Source organism: Myotis nattereri, assembly GCF_964212035.1.
Source record: "Myotis nattereri genome assembly, chromosome: 14".
Lineage (NCBI taxonomy): Eukaryota > Metazoa > Chordata > Mammalia > Chiroptera > Vespertilionidae > Myotis > Myotis nattereri.
This window is the reverse complement of record NC_138089.1, coordinates 59,133,906-59,147,342: the sequence shown is the minus strand read 5'-3', so window position 1 is coordinate 59,147,342 and position 13,437 is coordinate 59,133,906. Positions and strand designations below refer to the sequence as shown.

General features: G+C 61.0%; 1 protein-coding gene across 1 annotated transcript; it reads right to left on the bottom strand.

Moving 5' to 3' along the window:
* Nucleotides 1–3,584: 3,584 nt before the first annotated feature.
* On the bottom strand, nucleotides 3,585–4,175 carry IQCF6 (IQ motif containing F6; the record flags this gene model as incomplete). Its single annotated transcript, XM_081105620.1, has 2 exons — nucleotides 3,585–3,953; nucleotides 4,104–4,175. The coding sequence occupies 2 exons, from the start codon at nucleotides 4,173–4,175 to the stop codon at nucleotides 3,585–3,587; spliced, it is 441 nt and encodes a 146-aa protein (XP_080961746.1).
* Nucleotides 4,176–13,437: the final 9,262 nt, after the last annotated feature.

The window sequence follows — 13,437 nt, the reverse complement described above, 5'->3', positions numbered from 1 at the left end:
AGAGGGCCTGGCGGTTCCTGGAGCCCCGCGCCCTGGGCCTCTCCCCGCCTGTGCAGGCAGGAGCCGCCGGCAGAGGGCGCAGAGGCACAGGTTCCGCGCCCGCTGGGGATGGGGGTGGGCTCAGCCAGGGGGCAGCTGCCCCCTGTGGCCGAGGGGCAGTGGGCACCAAACCCGAACCCCAACAGCAGAGAAGCGGCAGCTCCCTGGATCCCCCGGACTGCGGTATCCGGTCCTGCGTCGGGAGATGTACAAGCCAGAGACAGCGTCATTTTTAAGCAGGTTCATCGTGTCAGAGGCCGGCCAGGCTGGGGAGGTTTGGGTGAGCCGTTTAAACAACGAAAACAAGACTGGAAAAGCCACCTCAGGACGCCCAGTTACGTCCGAACGTCACACCAACAACGGCTGCTTCTTTAGTGGAAGAGTGTCCCCGTGCATGTGTGCGACATACGCAGACAAACATTTTTGTTGTTTACCTGACATTCAACTTTAACTGGGCGGGTGGTGTTTGTACTTGCTAATTTTTTTTTTAATATATACTTTTATTGATTTCAGAGAGGAAGGGAGAGGGAGGGAGAGAGAGAGAGAGAGAGAGAGAGAGGGAGAGAGAGAGAGAGAAACATCAATGATGAGAGAGAATCATTGCTTGGCTGCCTCTTGCACACCCCACACTGAAGCTCTGCAGCAGCGCAGAGTACCAAAAGGAAATAAAAATATTGCCTCAAGCCTCCTCCTTCAAATATAACCGCCGGTGACATTTCGGGCGTAGCAGCCGCCTAGACAGATCCCTGCGTTTTCACAGAGAGAAACCCTGTCATTAAAGTGGGATCAGGCCATATGTCTGTTTTCCTTTTTGGTGAGGACGGTTTAATTTTACTCGGTTCTAAACTGAAGATGAATCTGACGTGAAGCTGAAGCCATTCCTGAACGCCACGTGGGTCTCCTCCCCGCGGGGGGTACAGCCCCCCCCAGGGAGCCCTGCCGGTCAGAAAGCAGCCAGCCTGACTTCGGAGTCACCACTCCTTCCCGCTTGGACTCAGCGGCACCCTTCTCGCCGCCGGGGAGCGGAAGGAGGCTGAGGGGGCCCTGGGCCTGGGGCCTGGTGACCGCTAACGCGTCACGGTGCACCGGACCGACCAGGGGAGCACGGCACACGGCACAGGTGCCAGGCGGCTGCCCTGCGCGGGGCGGGCTGCCCGCAGGTGAGCGCGCCTCCCTCGGGGACCACGTGCACTGGGTCCCGGAAGGGCCTGGGCGCCCCGTCCTGGATCCTTTCTCCACGAGAAATAAATACACGTGAGGCCAGGACAGCGTCTGTCGTCCCCGAGGCCGAGTCTCAGCGTCTGCAGCGCCCTCTGGCGGCCTTCAGCGCGAGTGTTTCCATCAGCCACCCTGTCCCTGCGGCCATCCCCTGCTGAGACGCTGAGGACATGAGTCACTCCGGCGGACACTGTCCGGTGTGGTCGCTCAGGTTCTGTTGTGTGACAGCAATGTGCTTCGTGGTTTAATGTTCCTTCTCCGGCTAATGTACCCGCAGGTCACCCCGATCCCCTTCCTCCCGTTCCCCATCCCTGAGTCTAAGCTTCCTGTGCGGCTGGCACTGCGCCTGCCCTGTCCCCACCCCCCCCACCTCTGCCTCCTCCGCACAACAAGGCCCCCCATTCGGCCAGTGTCACCTCCGTTGGCCCAGGTCAGCATCCTCATCACCAGGTAGAACCACAGGGGCCGAGGCCGGTGCAGAGCCTGGGCTGGGACAGCCTTCGCTCAGTGGTTCCCGACTGTGACCTTTGGCCTCTCCCAGCCCAAAGGAAGCAGAATCTCTAGCCGGGCCCAGGACGGGCCCTCTCTGCGTCCCCTGGGAGGCCCATGTCCACTGAAGGCTGAGAGTCAGACACAAACCCTCGCCGGGCAGGGTGGGGCCTCCAGGCTGGTCCTGCAGAATCCCCCCCACGGTCAGCTCAGCGTGCAGACCTCACGGGGTGCCTGCACTCGCTGCTGCGGGAGGGGGAGCAGGGAGCTGTGTCGGAAGCTCCTGAAGGGGGGGCCCCTGGAAGAGTGAAGTGCCTGGCCGCATCACTGCCACGGCAGCTGCCTGAGGGGATGGGCATTGGAGCCTGAACCTGCCACACCTGTTCTGGAGACACCCTCCCCTGAACCCCAAACACACACACATGCACACATGTCTATGCGCACCAAATATATGTGCACATGCATGCACTGCACCTGCATACACACACACACACACACACAGGCCCCGGGAGGGAAAGCCTGGCTGGCCGGGAGGCCCATGAGAACCTCTGGCATGTGCACCGCCCCACTCATCCCAACTCCCTTGCAAGGCCGTCCATCGCGAAGCCCGGGGAGGGCCCTGGACCTCTGGGATGCAGGTTCAGGGGCGAACCTCCGAGGGCCACAGGCTGAGAGCGAGGGACCTTGGGCGAGGACGACAGCGCAGAGACTGAGAGATCAGACACAGAGATGGCTGAGCCACGGGTGCCGAGAGGCAGTAGGAGGCCCAGTGGAGCTGAGGCCACCAGCACCACCTCGCAGACCCGCAGAGGGTGTGGCCTCTGGGGACCCTTAGGGGACAGAAGCAATCTGGGTGAGGGGCTTGGAGGGGAGGCCAGCACAGCTGCCTCTAAGGAGGTGGAAGCATTCAGAGGCTGCACCCCAAAACGAATGACCTTCCCCCTGATCCCACCCTAGTTCTCCTCAGCTAGTTGCCGCCCCTTCGCCCCCCACACCTTGTTCTCCGGGCTGGGCTAGCAGCGGGGAGGGGGAGGGGAGGCGAGCGGCAGGCACAGCTGCTGCTCCCAGCCCCTGTCCTGGCCCTCCACAGGGCGCTCTGACTGGCTGCCCCCCAGCGAGGTGCAGCGCCTGTCCTGCTGTTACCCAGCTGGGGTGCCCCGTCCTCCTGGCTCTGGGCCAGGTGCTGTGCAGGGCGAGGGGGGACTCCCCCACCCCTACCCCCCGACCCCACCCCGTGCCCTACCAAACACAGGCCTGCAGGATCCAGGCCTCCTGGCTGCTTCGGCCAGACTCTGTGTCCTTCCCTGAGAGGCGATGCCTGGGCAGGGGCTGCAGAGGAGCAAAGCTGGTGCCTCCCGGGCGGGGGCCAGGGGCCGAGTCGGACCGGCGAGGGGTCCGAGCCTGACCTGGGCCCTGGGGTCTCTTTCAGGCGCTTGATTGGTCAGGTTTGCACGAGGAGCCAGGGCCTGGGGAGCCTTTTTGGGGTGGAAGCAGGAAGGTCAGCGGCCAATCCCTCTTCCATGGGTCTAATTCCCAAAGGGCGAGACTGTGGTCAGGAAGCATTGCTTTTTTAAATAATCGTTTTTTAATTGATTTCAGAGAGGAAGGGAGAGGGCGAGAGAGAGGAACATCAATGAGGAGAGAGAATCATGGATCAGCTGCCTCCTGCAGGCCCCCTACTGGGGATCGAGCCCGCCACCCGGGCATGTGCCCTGACTGGGAACCGAACCGTGACCTCCTGGTTTACAGGTCAACGCTCAACCACGGAGCCTCCGGCCAGGCAGTTAGCATCTTTATTGGAAGAGAGGTCCAGCCCCCTGGCTCTGCCGGCGGGCGCCCTAGGCCATGAGGATTTCGATGTCCAGCTCCAGGTGGCTGGCTTTGACCTCATAGCAGCCCTGGAGCAGGCCCCGGGTCTGGCTGGCGTGCCAGCGCCAGTGGGACTGGATGGTGCAGGCCGCCTGGCGGGCCTGGAGGAAGCGCCGGCGGGCCTGCCACATGCGGACCTGGGCCTGGACCTTCACCACCGCCCACTCCTGGCAGGTGTAGAGCCGCAGCGCCAGGCGCCGCCTCTGCTCCAGCGTCTTGGCCTGCGCCGACCTCCACCAGCACTGGATGGCCCAGGCCCGGAGCGCCGCCTGCAGCAGCGCCTGGCGCACCCGGCCGCCGCGCCACCATGCCTGGATCCTCACGGCCGCCTTCTCTCGCTGACGGGCAGGGGAGAACGCGGAGATGCCCGTGAGGTCCCCGCTTAGTGCCGTCCCGCCTCGGTGCAGTGAGGAAAGGGGGCCTGGCCTGGGGGGCCCCCCCGACCTCTCGCGTCTGGGTCCCACCCGTCCGCTCGACCCTCCACTCACCGGTAGACACTGCTTGTCGCCCTCAGGGCAGGTCCCTCCTGCACTGGCCTTGCTCACCTGTCCTGTGTCCATGGCCCTGGTCTTTAGAGTGCGCTCACCCAAGGTCAAGGGGGTCACCCTAGTCCTCAGCCCCGCCCTCAACTGTTAGGCACCGCCTCCCGGGACTCCGCCCACCTGGCCCCTGGCCCCGGGCAGGTGCGGGCAGGTGAGGTCTGAGCACCTCTCAGCCACTCTCCTCTCCCCTGGAGCCTCTCACCCGGACCAGCTGCCTTATTGAGGGTTCCCAGCGTGTGGGGCCCTGCCCTCACCTCTTGCCTTCAGACGTAGCTGGTAACTTAAGTCTTGCTCTCCCCCCTACCCCCCCTCCAGTCACTTCTTGCTGTTGCTGCTGGTGGCAGGGAGGAAGGATTCTGGCAGCTTCCCTCCCAGCTTTCACGTTGGGAATGGAGACGCCCCGCCCGTGTGGATTTCCGGGGCTGGCGGGAGGGGCCTGTCTGTCCCAGGCGGGCGTGTGTCTGTGGAAAGTTCCTGAAAGCAAGGTGTCTGAGCTGCGAAGGGAGGGGCCTCCGCACCCCCCTCTGGCTCCTGCCGCCTCCGTTGGGTGCGCAGGGGCTGCGGCGTCGTTGGGGGGTGCACTGAGCTTAGTGAGGGGTTAGATTCACGAGGCTCACAGGCACCCCTGGGAACGGATACCTGCTCCCTGGCCATCCTGTCGGCACCAGGCCAAGGCTCGCCCAGGACCGCAGTGCTGCCGTGGCCACAGGGACGTGCCCCGCCGTGACGGCCCCTGCCGTGGACAGACGGACGGACGAGCAGGAGGAAAAGGTGAGGTTTGGAAGCCTGGAGACAGGCTGGTCGGTGAATCCCTCCCCAGCAGACAGGTAACCCGCTGGGAAGGTTCTATCCCCCCACCCCACCCCACCCCAATGCCCGCCTGACCCGGGACGGACGGATGTGAGGATGCAGCTCTGCCCGGCTTCGGCGGGAACGTTGTGAAACAGGTTGGTCACGACTCCTGGGGCTGCGAGCGCCCCCAGCAGAGCGTCCACCCGTGTGCGGGTGCGGGTGGGCCGAGGCTCCCTCAGAAACAGGCTCCCACAGGAAGTGCCGTTTGCCAAACCGCCTGGGAGGAGGCCACGAAAGGCGATGCAGCTGAAATCCTGGGGAACTGCCGGGAGGTGGGGCGGGCGCTAACGGCTAGAACGCTGCTGCGGCTGAGCACCTGCCGCCCGGAGAAATGTGCCACCTGTTGCACGCCCTTCCCCACCCTCGAGATCCACTCGCCTGCCTTTGTGTCTGTCCTTTCGTGGCCATTTCATGTGAATCCTCACCTGAGGGTATTGCCCCACTGATTTTTAGAGAGAGTGGGAGGAAGGGGGAGAGACCGAGAGAGAGAAACATGGGTGTGAGAGCGACACATCAACTAGGTACGTGCCCTTGACCAGAATGGAACCTGGGCCCTGCCCGCTGTGGGGGGCAGCGGCCGCCAGGCCTCCTGTGTCCGGTCCATCAGCCAGGTACCCAGTTCTCAGCCTCCCAGGAGAGGGAGGAGCCCTCAGGACCAGCCGGGGGCCCCCCGGCGCAGGCTCCAGAGGCTGCAAGCACGCTCCGTCTTCCTCTTCCTCTGGGGGCCTCAAGGTCACAGTCAGGAGATGGAGCCGCGTTTCCAACCCCCAGTTAGGGCTGCGGCTGGGGGCGCAGGTGGCGACCGACCGGCCGGGAAGCCGCTGGGACACGCACGGCCACGCTAGCCCTGGCTCCAGCATGTGTGTCGTCTCCCGTTTGTCTGCCTGAGGCCTGCCGGGTGCCCCATGCCTGCAGGACCCCCCTGTCCGTGGTGACCGCTTCCGTGCACTCCAGGCGCCCACAGTGAGGGCAGTGCCCGCCGGGTTCTCACCTGAAGGCCCTGCTCTCAACCATGTGGCCTCTGCATCCTGTCATAAGTTTCCGGGGCGGACCCTGGCGCCTCCGTTCACGACTGTCACGCTGGTGAGCAGCCACTTCCGGCAAAGGCCTCCGTCGCTGCATGAAACCGTCGGTCCTGGCGTCCGCCTCCACCCCCAGCCCCACCTGCTGGATCCCGCAGGAGGGGCCCCTTAGGAAGGGGTCAGCGCTCTGGGCTCAGTCATCCAGGCCAGGTGTCCATCGTTAAGGTCAAGACACCAGACCTGCCCGGCCCGTGTGGCTCAGCATTGACCTTCAGAGGTGAGACCAGGCAGAGGGGTCCCTGCTCCTGCAGTGGCTGCTGCTCACTCACCTCCTGACTGTGACCTTGAGGCCCTGAGAGGAAGAGGAGGAAGAGGAAGAGGAAGACGGAAGCGTGTTTGCAGCCACTGGAGCCTGAGCCGGGGGCCCTGGCTGGTCCTGGGGGCTCCTTGCTCTCCTGAGAAGTTGATAACTGGGTATCCGGCTGATGGGCCAGGCCCAGGGGATTCAGCCAAAACATTTCCTCTGCCCCCCTAATCCCACCCCCACCCTCAAGGATGATTCTGGCTCCATTGTTATAGTATATACACCCTGATCCCTCCTTTTAAAATGCCTTTTTTTAAAAAGTGTTTTTATTGATTTTAGAGAGAGAAGGAGGGAGAGAGAGATAGAAATATCAATGATAAGAGAGAATCTTTGGTCAGCTGCCTCCTGCATGCCCACTCCTGGGGATTAATTAAGCCCACAACCCCGGACATGTGCCCTGACTAGGAATTGAACTGTCATCTCCTGGTTCATAGGTCAACACTCAACCACTGAGCCACATCGGCTGGGCTAAGTATATAAATATATATATATATATATATATGTAATTATCGCTTAAAGTATTACGGAAGTCTCCTTTCTCCACCGTTGACCTCTCCTTAGCCACTCCCACCCCCAGCACACGCCCTCACCCACCCCGCTGTCTGTGTCCATGGGTTATGCGTATATGCCTGCATACAAGTCCTTTGGTTGATCTCTTCGGGAAATATTCCTTATTGTAGCCATCCTGCAGTCTGTCTAGAGGTGAGTCAGGTGGCTCTGACCTTCCTTTTCCTCATGACTAATGAGCTTGGACAGTTTTCCATGTGCTTCTGGCCACTTGTAAATCTCCTTTGGTGAAGAAGGACTTGTTTAAGAATGTGGTTCCTGACTCGTTCTTTCTAATCATTTGGTTCCATTGCTTCACTGAAGTCCATGCGTTTGAGTGCCTGATTGGTAGAGTATAAATTGTCTCAAATTCAGATTTCCAATCAACCAGACGGAAAGAGTGAACTCTGTACACTTTTTAGACCAATGGGCTAGTGTCCGGGAGCCTTGAGTAATTGGCCAAGGGTTAGGTATTTATGGAAAAAAGAATGGAGAGGCGTTACACATCTTTTTACCCAAAAGGCCTCAACTGTGGGGAGGCATCCTGGCCCCTGAGTCATAGGGGCCCTATGACATCACAGCGCTCCTATGACATCATAGTGCTCTCCCGCCTCCTCTCTTCCTGCCCGGGCCTCGGCTGGAGGAGTACAGAACTGAGAGTGACGGGACCACCAAGCTCTTAACGATGGAGCATTTGGGGAGGGGATGAGACTTGAGAAATTGGAACCACCTATTTCCAAGTCATGGGTATTCGATTTTGTGTAAGAACAGCCAGTCCCCTCGGTGCCCACAGGGGAAGGTAGATTTCCAGGGGCCCCAGGATGCCATCCTGCATCGAGGTCTCTGGGCCAGGCAGGAGGTGGGGTACGTGGTGGTCAAGGCACACGGTTGTGCAGGACCCACCTACCCACACATTTCTCCTCTGACTCTGATCACAGAAGGGAGGCCAACTTGTAGAAATCATAATCGAAGATAATGAAGATATCACCTTGCTGATGCCACATGAGGAGGAAATTAAGAAAGCGCCTCCGGCCCCACCCATTATCCCACGGGTAGGTCTGTGGGGACCTCACCGTTGAGGGTGACACTGACCCCAGCCTGCACCCCCTCTCACCCACATTGCCCAGCTGTGAGGGGACGTCTTCTCTGAGGCCCACAGCATGGGGTGCTCAGGGCACTTGCCATCTGACCAGGATGCATTTGTGAGGGGAAGACAGAGCTATGAGTGATGCCTCGGGAACAACCATCACAAAGCGAGAAGGCCCCGGGCCCCCCAGATGCAGGGTTGCCCTACCCAGAGCTGGAGTGGACAAAGAGGGGCTCCTCCCTGGCTCCGCCCTTCTCCTGGCGCCTCCGGGGCTGAGAAAGGTGGGGTGAGACCTGGAGAGTCGCTTGTAGGGAGGAGAAACCCTGGCCATGAGTGGGTGGTGAGGGCTGTGTTAGGGGAAGGCATTGCCAAGTAAAGGGGAACCCAAGTCCCAAATCGTGTGGGAGCGTGGGCAGGCGCATGCCCTCTCATTAGTCTGAGGCTTGAACCTGTCCAAACACTGCAGCCACTCTCCACACCCCTGCCTTCTGAGGCGGGGGCTGTGGCTGATAAAGGACCAGGACCCCTTCCTGCACCTCCTGGGGCTGAGGTGGGTGGGGACCGGGTCCCGAGTGTCCCTTCCTTTTCCTGGCTACCCCTCCCTACAGGTGAAGAAGCCCCCTGATAAAGGAAAGCAAGCCACGCAGATCCAGGCCTGGTGGCGGGGCACCCTGGTGCGCCGGACGCTGCTGCACGCCGCGCTCTGCGCCTCCATCATCCAGCGCTGGTGGCGGCGGGTGCTGCGGGAGCTGCCATTGTTGAAGCAGAGGAGGCAGCTGGAGGCCTACGCTCGGCAGAAGTGGGCGGCGGTCAGGCTGCAGTCCTGGTTCCGCATGTGGCGTGTCCGCCTCCGCTACCTCCGCCTGTTGCAGGCCACCCGCGTCATCCAGCTGTACTGGCGCTGGCACAGCTGCCACACCAGCGGCTTCCTCCAGGGCAGGTACAAACTCACAGCAAACCAGCTGGGACTTGATCTTGAGATCTTTCTGGGGTCACAGATTTGTCGGATTACGGAATGCATCCCCTTCCCAATAAAGCACTGACCAGGTCTGCTCCAACTCCGTGTCCCCGCGTCTCTGTCAGACCAGCTCCAGGAGGTCCTTGTCTCTGAGAAGGAGCAGAGAAACAGATGGCGGGTCCGGGCATCTCCCGGGTCAGCCTGGAGGCAGCGGCAGGGATTGGCTGGGCCAGTAGGGGAGCAGTTAGGGGCCATCAGGCAGGCAGGCAGAGGTGGTTAGGAGCCAGCAGTCCCAGGTTGTGAGAGGCAGTCGGATATCCCCCGAGGGGTCCCGGATTGGAGAGGGTGCAGGCTAGGCTGAGGAACCCCCCCTTCGTGCACAAATTTAGTGCACTGGGCCTCTAGTTAAGTAATCCTAATATATAAAAAGCCAGGGGCCATCACGACCGAAACAACCAGACAGTGGGCTGCATGGGGCAACCAGGTCAGCGGGGGGGTGGGGGGGGACGGGACGGGACAGTTGGGGGGCGACCAGGCCTGGGGGGCAGTTGGGGGCAACCAGGCTGGCAGGTGGGGGCAGTTAGGGGCAACCAAACCAGCAGGGGGGGCAGTTGGGGGCAACCAGGCTGTCGGGGGGGGGGGCAGTTAGGGTGATCAGGCAGGCAGTCAGGTGAGCAGTTAGGAGCCAGCGATCCAGGATTGTGAGAGGGATGTCTGACTGCCAGTTTAGGCCCAATCCCTAAACTGACTGACAGACATCCCCTGAGGGGTCCTGGATTGGAGAGGGTGCAGGCTGGGCTGAGAGCACCTCCCCCCACCCGCACACAAATTTCGTGCACCGGGCCTCTAGTAAATACATAACACAAGCATAAGCTGTTTTTGTGTGCTCATAGTTGTAAATCTCCTATTTCCCACTCCTGTTTTTATATATATATTTGTATATTTTGACATATATATTTTTTAAATCCTTACCTGGGGAATGAGGATATTTTTTGCCATTGATTTTAGAGAGAGTCGAAGGGAGTGGGGTGGGAGAGAGAGAGAGAGAGAGAGAGAGAGAGAGAGAAACATCAATGTGACAGACACATTGATTGGTTGCCTCCCACATGAGCCCCAACCTGGGGCCCGGGGATCAGACCTGCAACCCAGGTACATGCCCTTGACCGGGAATCGAACCCACGACCTTCCAGTGCCCAGGCTGATGCCCTAACCACTGAGCAGGGTGACATTTGACATCTTTTTTTAAAAAATAATCCCTTTCTGGCTTGGGAAAGACAGCTCCTCCCAGGACTAGCCAGTTCCGAGAGAGAGCAAAGGCCTCAGCCCTGAGCACGCCTTTGATCCTTTAGCTTAGCAAAATGTCTAAGGCAGCGCCTCCCTCCTCTGCCCGGCCTGTGCATGCCAGGCCGAAATCGCTTTTCTGCTCTCCTCACCCCAGGGCCAGTATCAGTGTCCAGGGAACCACTCCCACTAGCCGGTCCCACGCTGGGCCGGCCCTGCCTTGCCTTTCCCACTCCAGTGAAGGCCACGCCAAAGCCCTTTCCTCCCTGCTGTCTCCTGCCACCTGCCCCAAGCCTGAGGCTCCTGCCCGCCCCCCCATGACATGGGGACCCCCGGGGAGATCTGAGCACCTGCGAGCAGAACAAACGTTTCCTTGTGCCTCTCCTCCTCTCTCGTGCCTGGGAGGCCTGGAAAGCTGTCCGTTCCAATCCCTGCAGTTCTAATCCCTGACCACACCGCTCACTCTCCACGCCTCCCTCTCTACACCTGGCTCCAGTGTCCTCGCTTATTAATGTATGTGCTCAGCCCCAGGCCACACATGAAGTCGTTTCAGAGCCACTAATCCACATTTATTTCATTTTATTTTATTGATTGATTTCAGAGAGGAAGGAGGAGGGAAAGAGAGGTAGAAACATCAATGATGAGAGAGAATCATGGATCGGCTGCCTCCTGCACGCCCCCTCCTGGGGATCGAGCCCGCAACCAAAGCATGTGCCCTTGACCGGAATCTAACCCAGGACCCTTCAGTCTGCAGGCCGGCACTCTATCCACTGAGCCACACCAGCCAGGGCACCAATCCACAGTTCTGTGAAAAGCAAACCTCCTCACTAGAGGGTAATGTTTGCATGTGGGCTGGTTTGCTTTAATCTTCGGAACGTGTAGTCACAATGCCGCCGGCAGAGCTGGCTTCAGTGTGGCAACCCAGGGCCCCCCACCTTCCCAAGGCCTGGGCATTTCTGAGCTATTACACCTGGCAGGTAAGCTTACAACGTAAAATGCTGAAAGCTCAGAGTTTGCAGGTGGGAACCTGGAGGTGCTGAGCGGACCGGGGGCGCCCTGGCCCGTCCCCTGCTGGGTGGTCGGTGTCCTGGAAGCCCTGGCACGTTTCCCAGAAAACGTGTGGCTCCTCCTGGGGAAGCTGCTGGCCGACAGGGGAGGTGCCGACTTGGTGGCGTTGAAAGCGGATGAGCCTCGAGCTCGGGGCTTTGGGATCACCCTCTGGTGGGGTTTGCACAGAAGCGGACAGGCCGACCCGGGAGGGGCACTGGACACTGGGTCCGAGTGCGGGGGCGCTGGTGTACACGGTCGGAAGCAGCTGGAAATGCAGAGGGAGCCGGCCATGGTGGCCCTGGCCTGGGGTCCTTGTATACTGTGCCCAACAGGTTGAATTTCACCTTGAAAATGGCCAGGAGCCCAGGGCACCGACCACGTGATCGCATTTCCACACGAGAAGGGCCCCTCTGGAGGGTGGCCGTGTGGCCGATGCCGGGATGTCGCTGGGCAAAGCGGGGAGGGGCCCTCAGGGGTAGCCGTGGGCTCGGCAGGCCTTGCTGTGCGTTCAGGGCACGTGTCCAAGGCCACAGAGCAGGGGTGTCCAAAGTAATAAATAATAAACATCAAGGGCACGGAGCAGGGGTGTCCAAAGTAATAAATAATAAACAAACATCAAGGGCACGGAGCAGGGGTGTCCAAAGTAATAAATAATAAACAAACATCAAGGGCACGGAGCAGGATGGGACCAGGCCCCTCTCCAAGGCCTGCACCTGCCTGCGCGCCCCCCCTCCACCCCCCGCGGCTCCACGCAGGAGCGAGGATGCTGCTGTCGCCACCCCCCCCCCCCAGGAGGAAACACCCGAGAGGCTGAGCGGCTGGCCCGCGCTCACACAGCCCGGCAGGGCCCGTGTCGGGGTCCTCACCCCCAGGAACCCCAGGCGCTCGCGTCCCCGGCCAGAGGCATGCACCTCCGCACGGCAAGGTGGCCCACGCCCCACGCGGCCGTTCGGCAAAGATTAGGAAGCGGTTGACAGGGGTGAGGCCGCTGTGGAGACAATCTGTCTCATGACTCAGCACGCCGCCCGGCTGCTGGGGGACGCGGGAGGGGCCCCTCACAGCGCAGCCTGCCGTGGACGGTCACGGGGTGCCTGAGCCGTGAACGCATCCGCGGAGAAGAGAAGAGAAAAACAGCTCTGTCAGGTCGCCAGGACACGGTGATGTTTTGTGCGTATTTCAACGTTTTCCTCATCGTTTTTCCTCACATCAGCAGCTGCTGCGAAGTCGCGCAGGGAGGAGAGGGGACAGGCGGGAGCGCTCCCGGCCACGGCCACGGCCACGGCCACGGGAGCGTAGACACGAAATCGCGTTGGGGCCTAAAGGGGGAGAAGCTATATCCTGGTCTCCCGTTGGGAAGAAGACGATGCCTGGGAAGGAAGCGGCCAGCTGACCCCTCCCGGGCACTGTCCGCGGGTCCCTCAGGAGGGGTGAGGCGCTGGGAGGCGGGGCTGGGCCGCAGGGCGCTGTCCGTGGGTCTGTCAGGAGGGGTGAGGCGCTGGGGAGCGGGGCGGGGCCGCAGGGCGCTGTCCGTGGGTCTGTCAGGAGGGGTGAGGCGCTGGGGAGCGGGGCGGGGCCGCAGGGCGCTGGCCTCAGAAGCAGCCTGAATAGAGGTCGGGCCTTTCAACCATGACTCCTGCCTCCTCCTCAGAGCCGTCTCCAGTGGGGGAACCCTGCCTCCCACGTCATGACTCACGTGTGGGAAAGCCCTCCAGATGCCTAGGCTTCAGATGCAGGATGGGAGGGCTTGTTTGTTTTGTTGTTAATCCTCCTCTGAGGATATTTGTTCCATTGATTGATTGATTGATTGATTGATTTAGAGTGGAAGGGATGGGGGTAGAGAGAGAGAGGAATATTGATGTGAGAGATACTTCGATGGGTTGCCTCCCACATGCACCCCGACCAGGGCCAGGGATGGAACCTGCAACTCAGGTACGTGCCCTTGGCCAGGAAGAGCCCTCCACCTGCGGTGCAAACCCCAGAAAAGGAGGGCATCCCCGCCCCCCGACTGAGGAAGGACGCCGTGGCCGGGGTGGGGGCCGGGGACAGCCAAGCCCCTGCTCCTCCCTCGGCACCGTGGGAGCTGCTCCAGTGGCTGCAGACACGCGGTCCTGTGGGCCCGG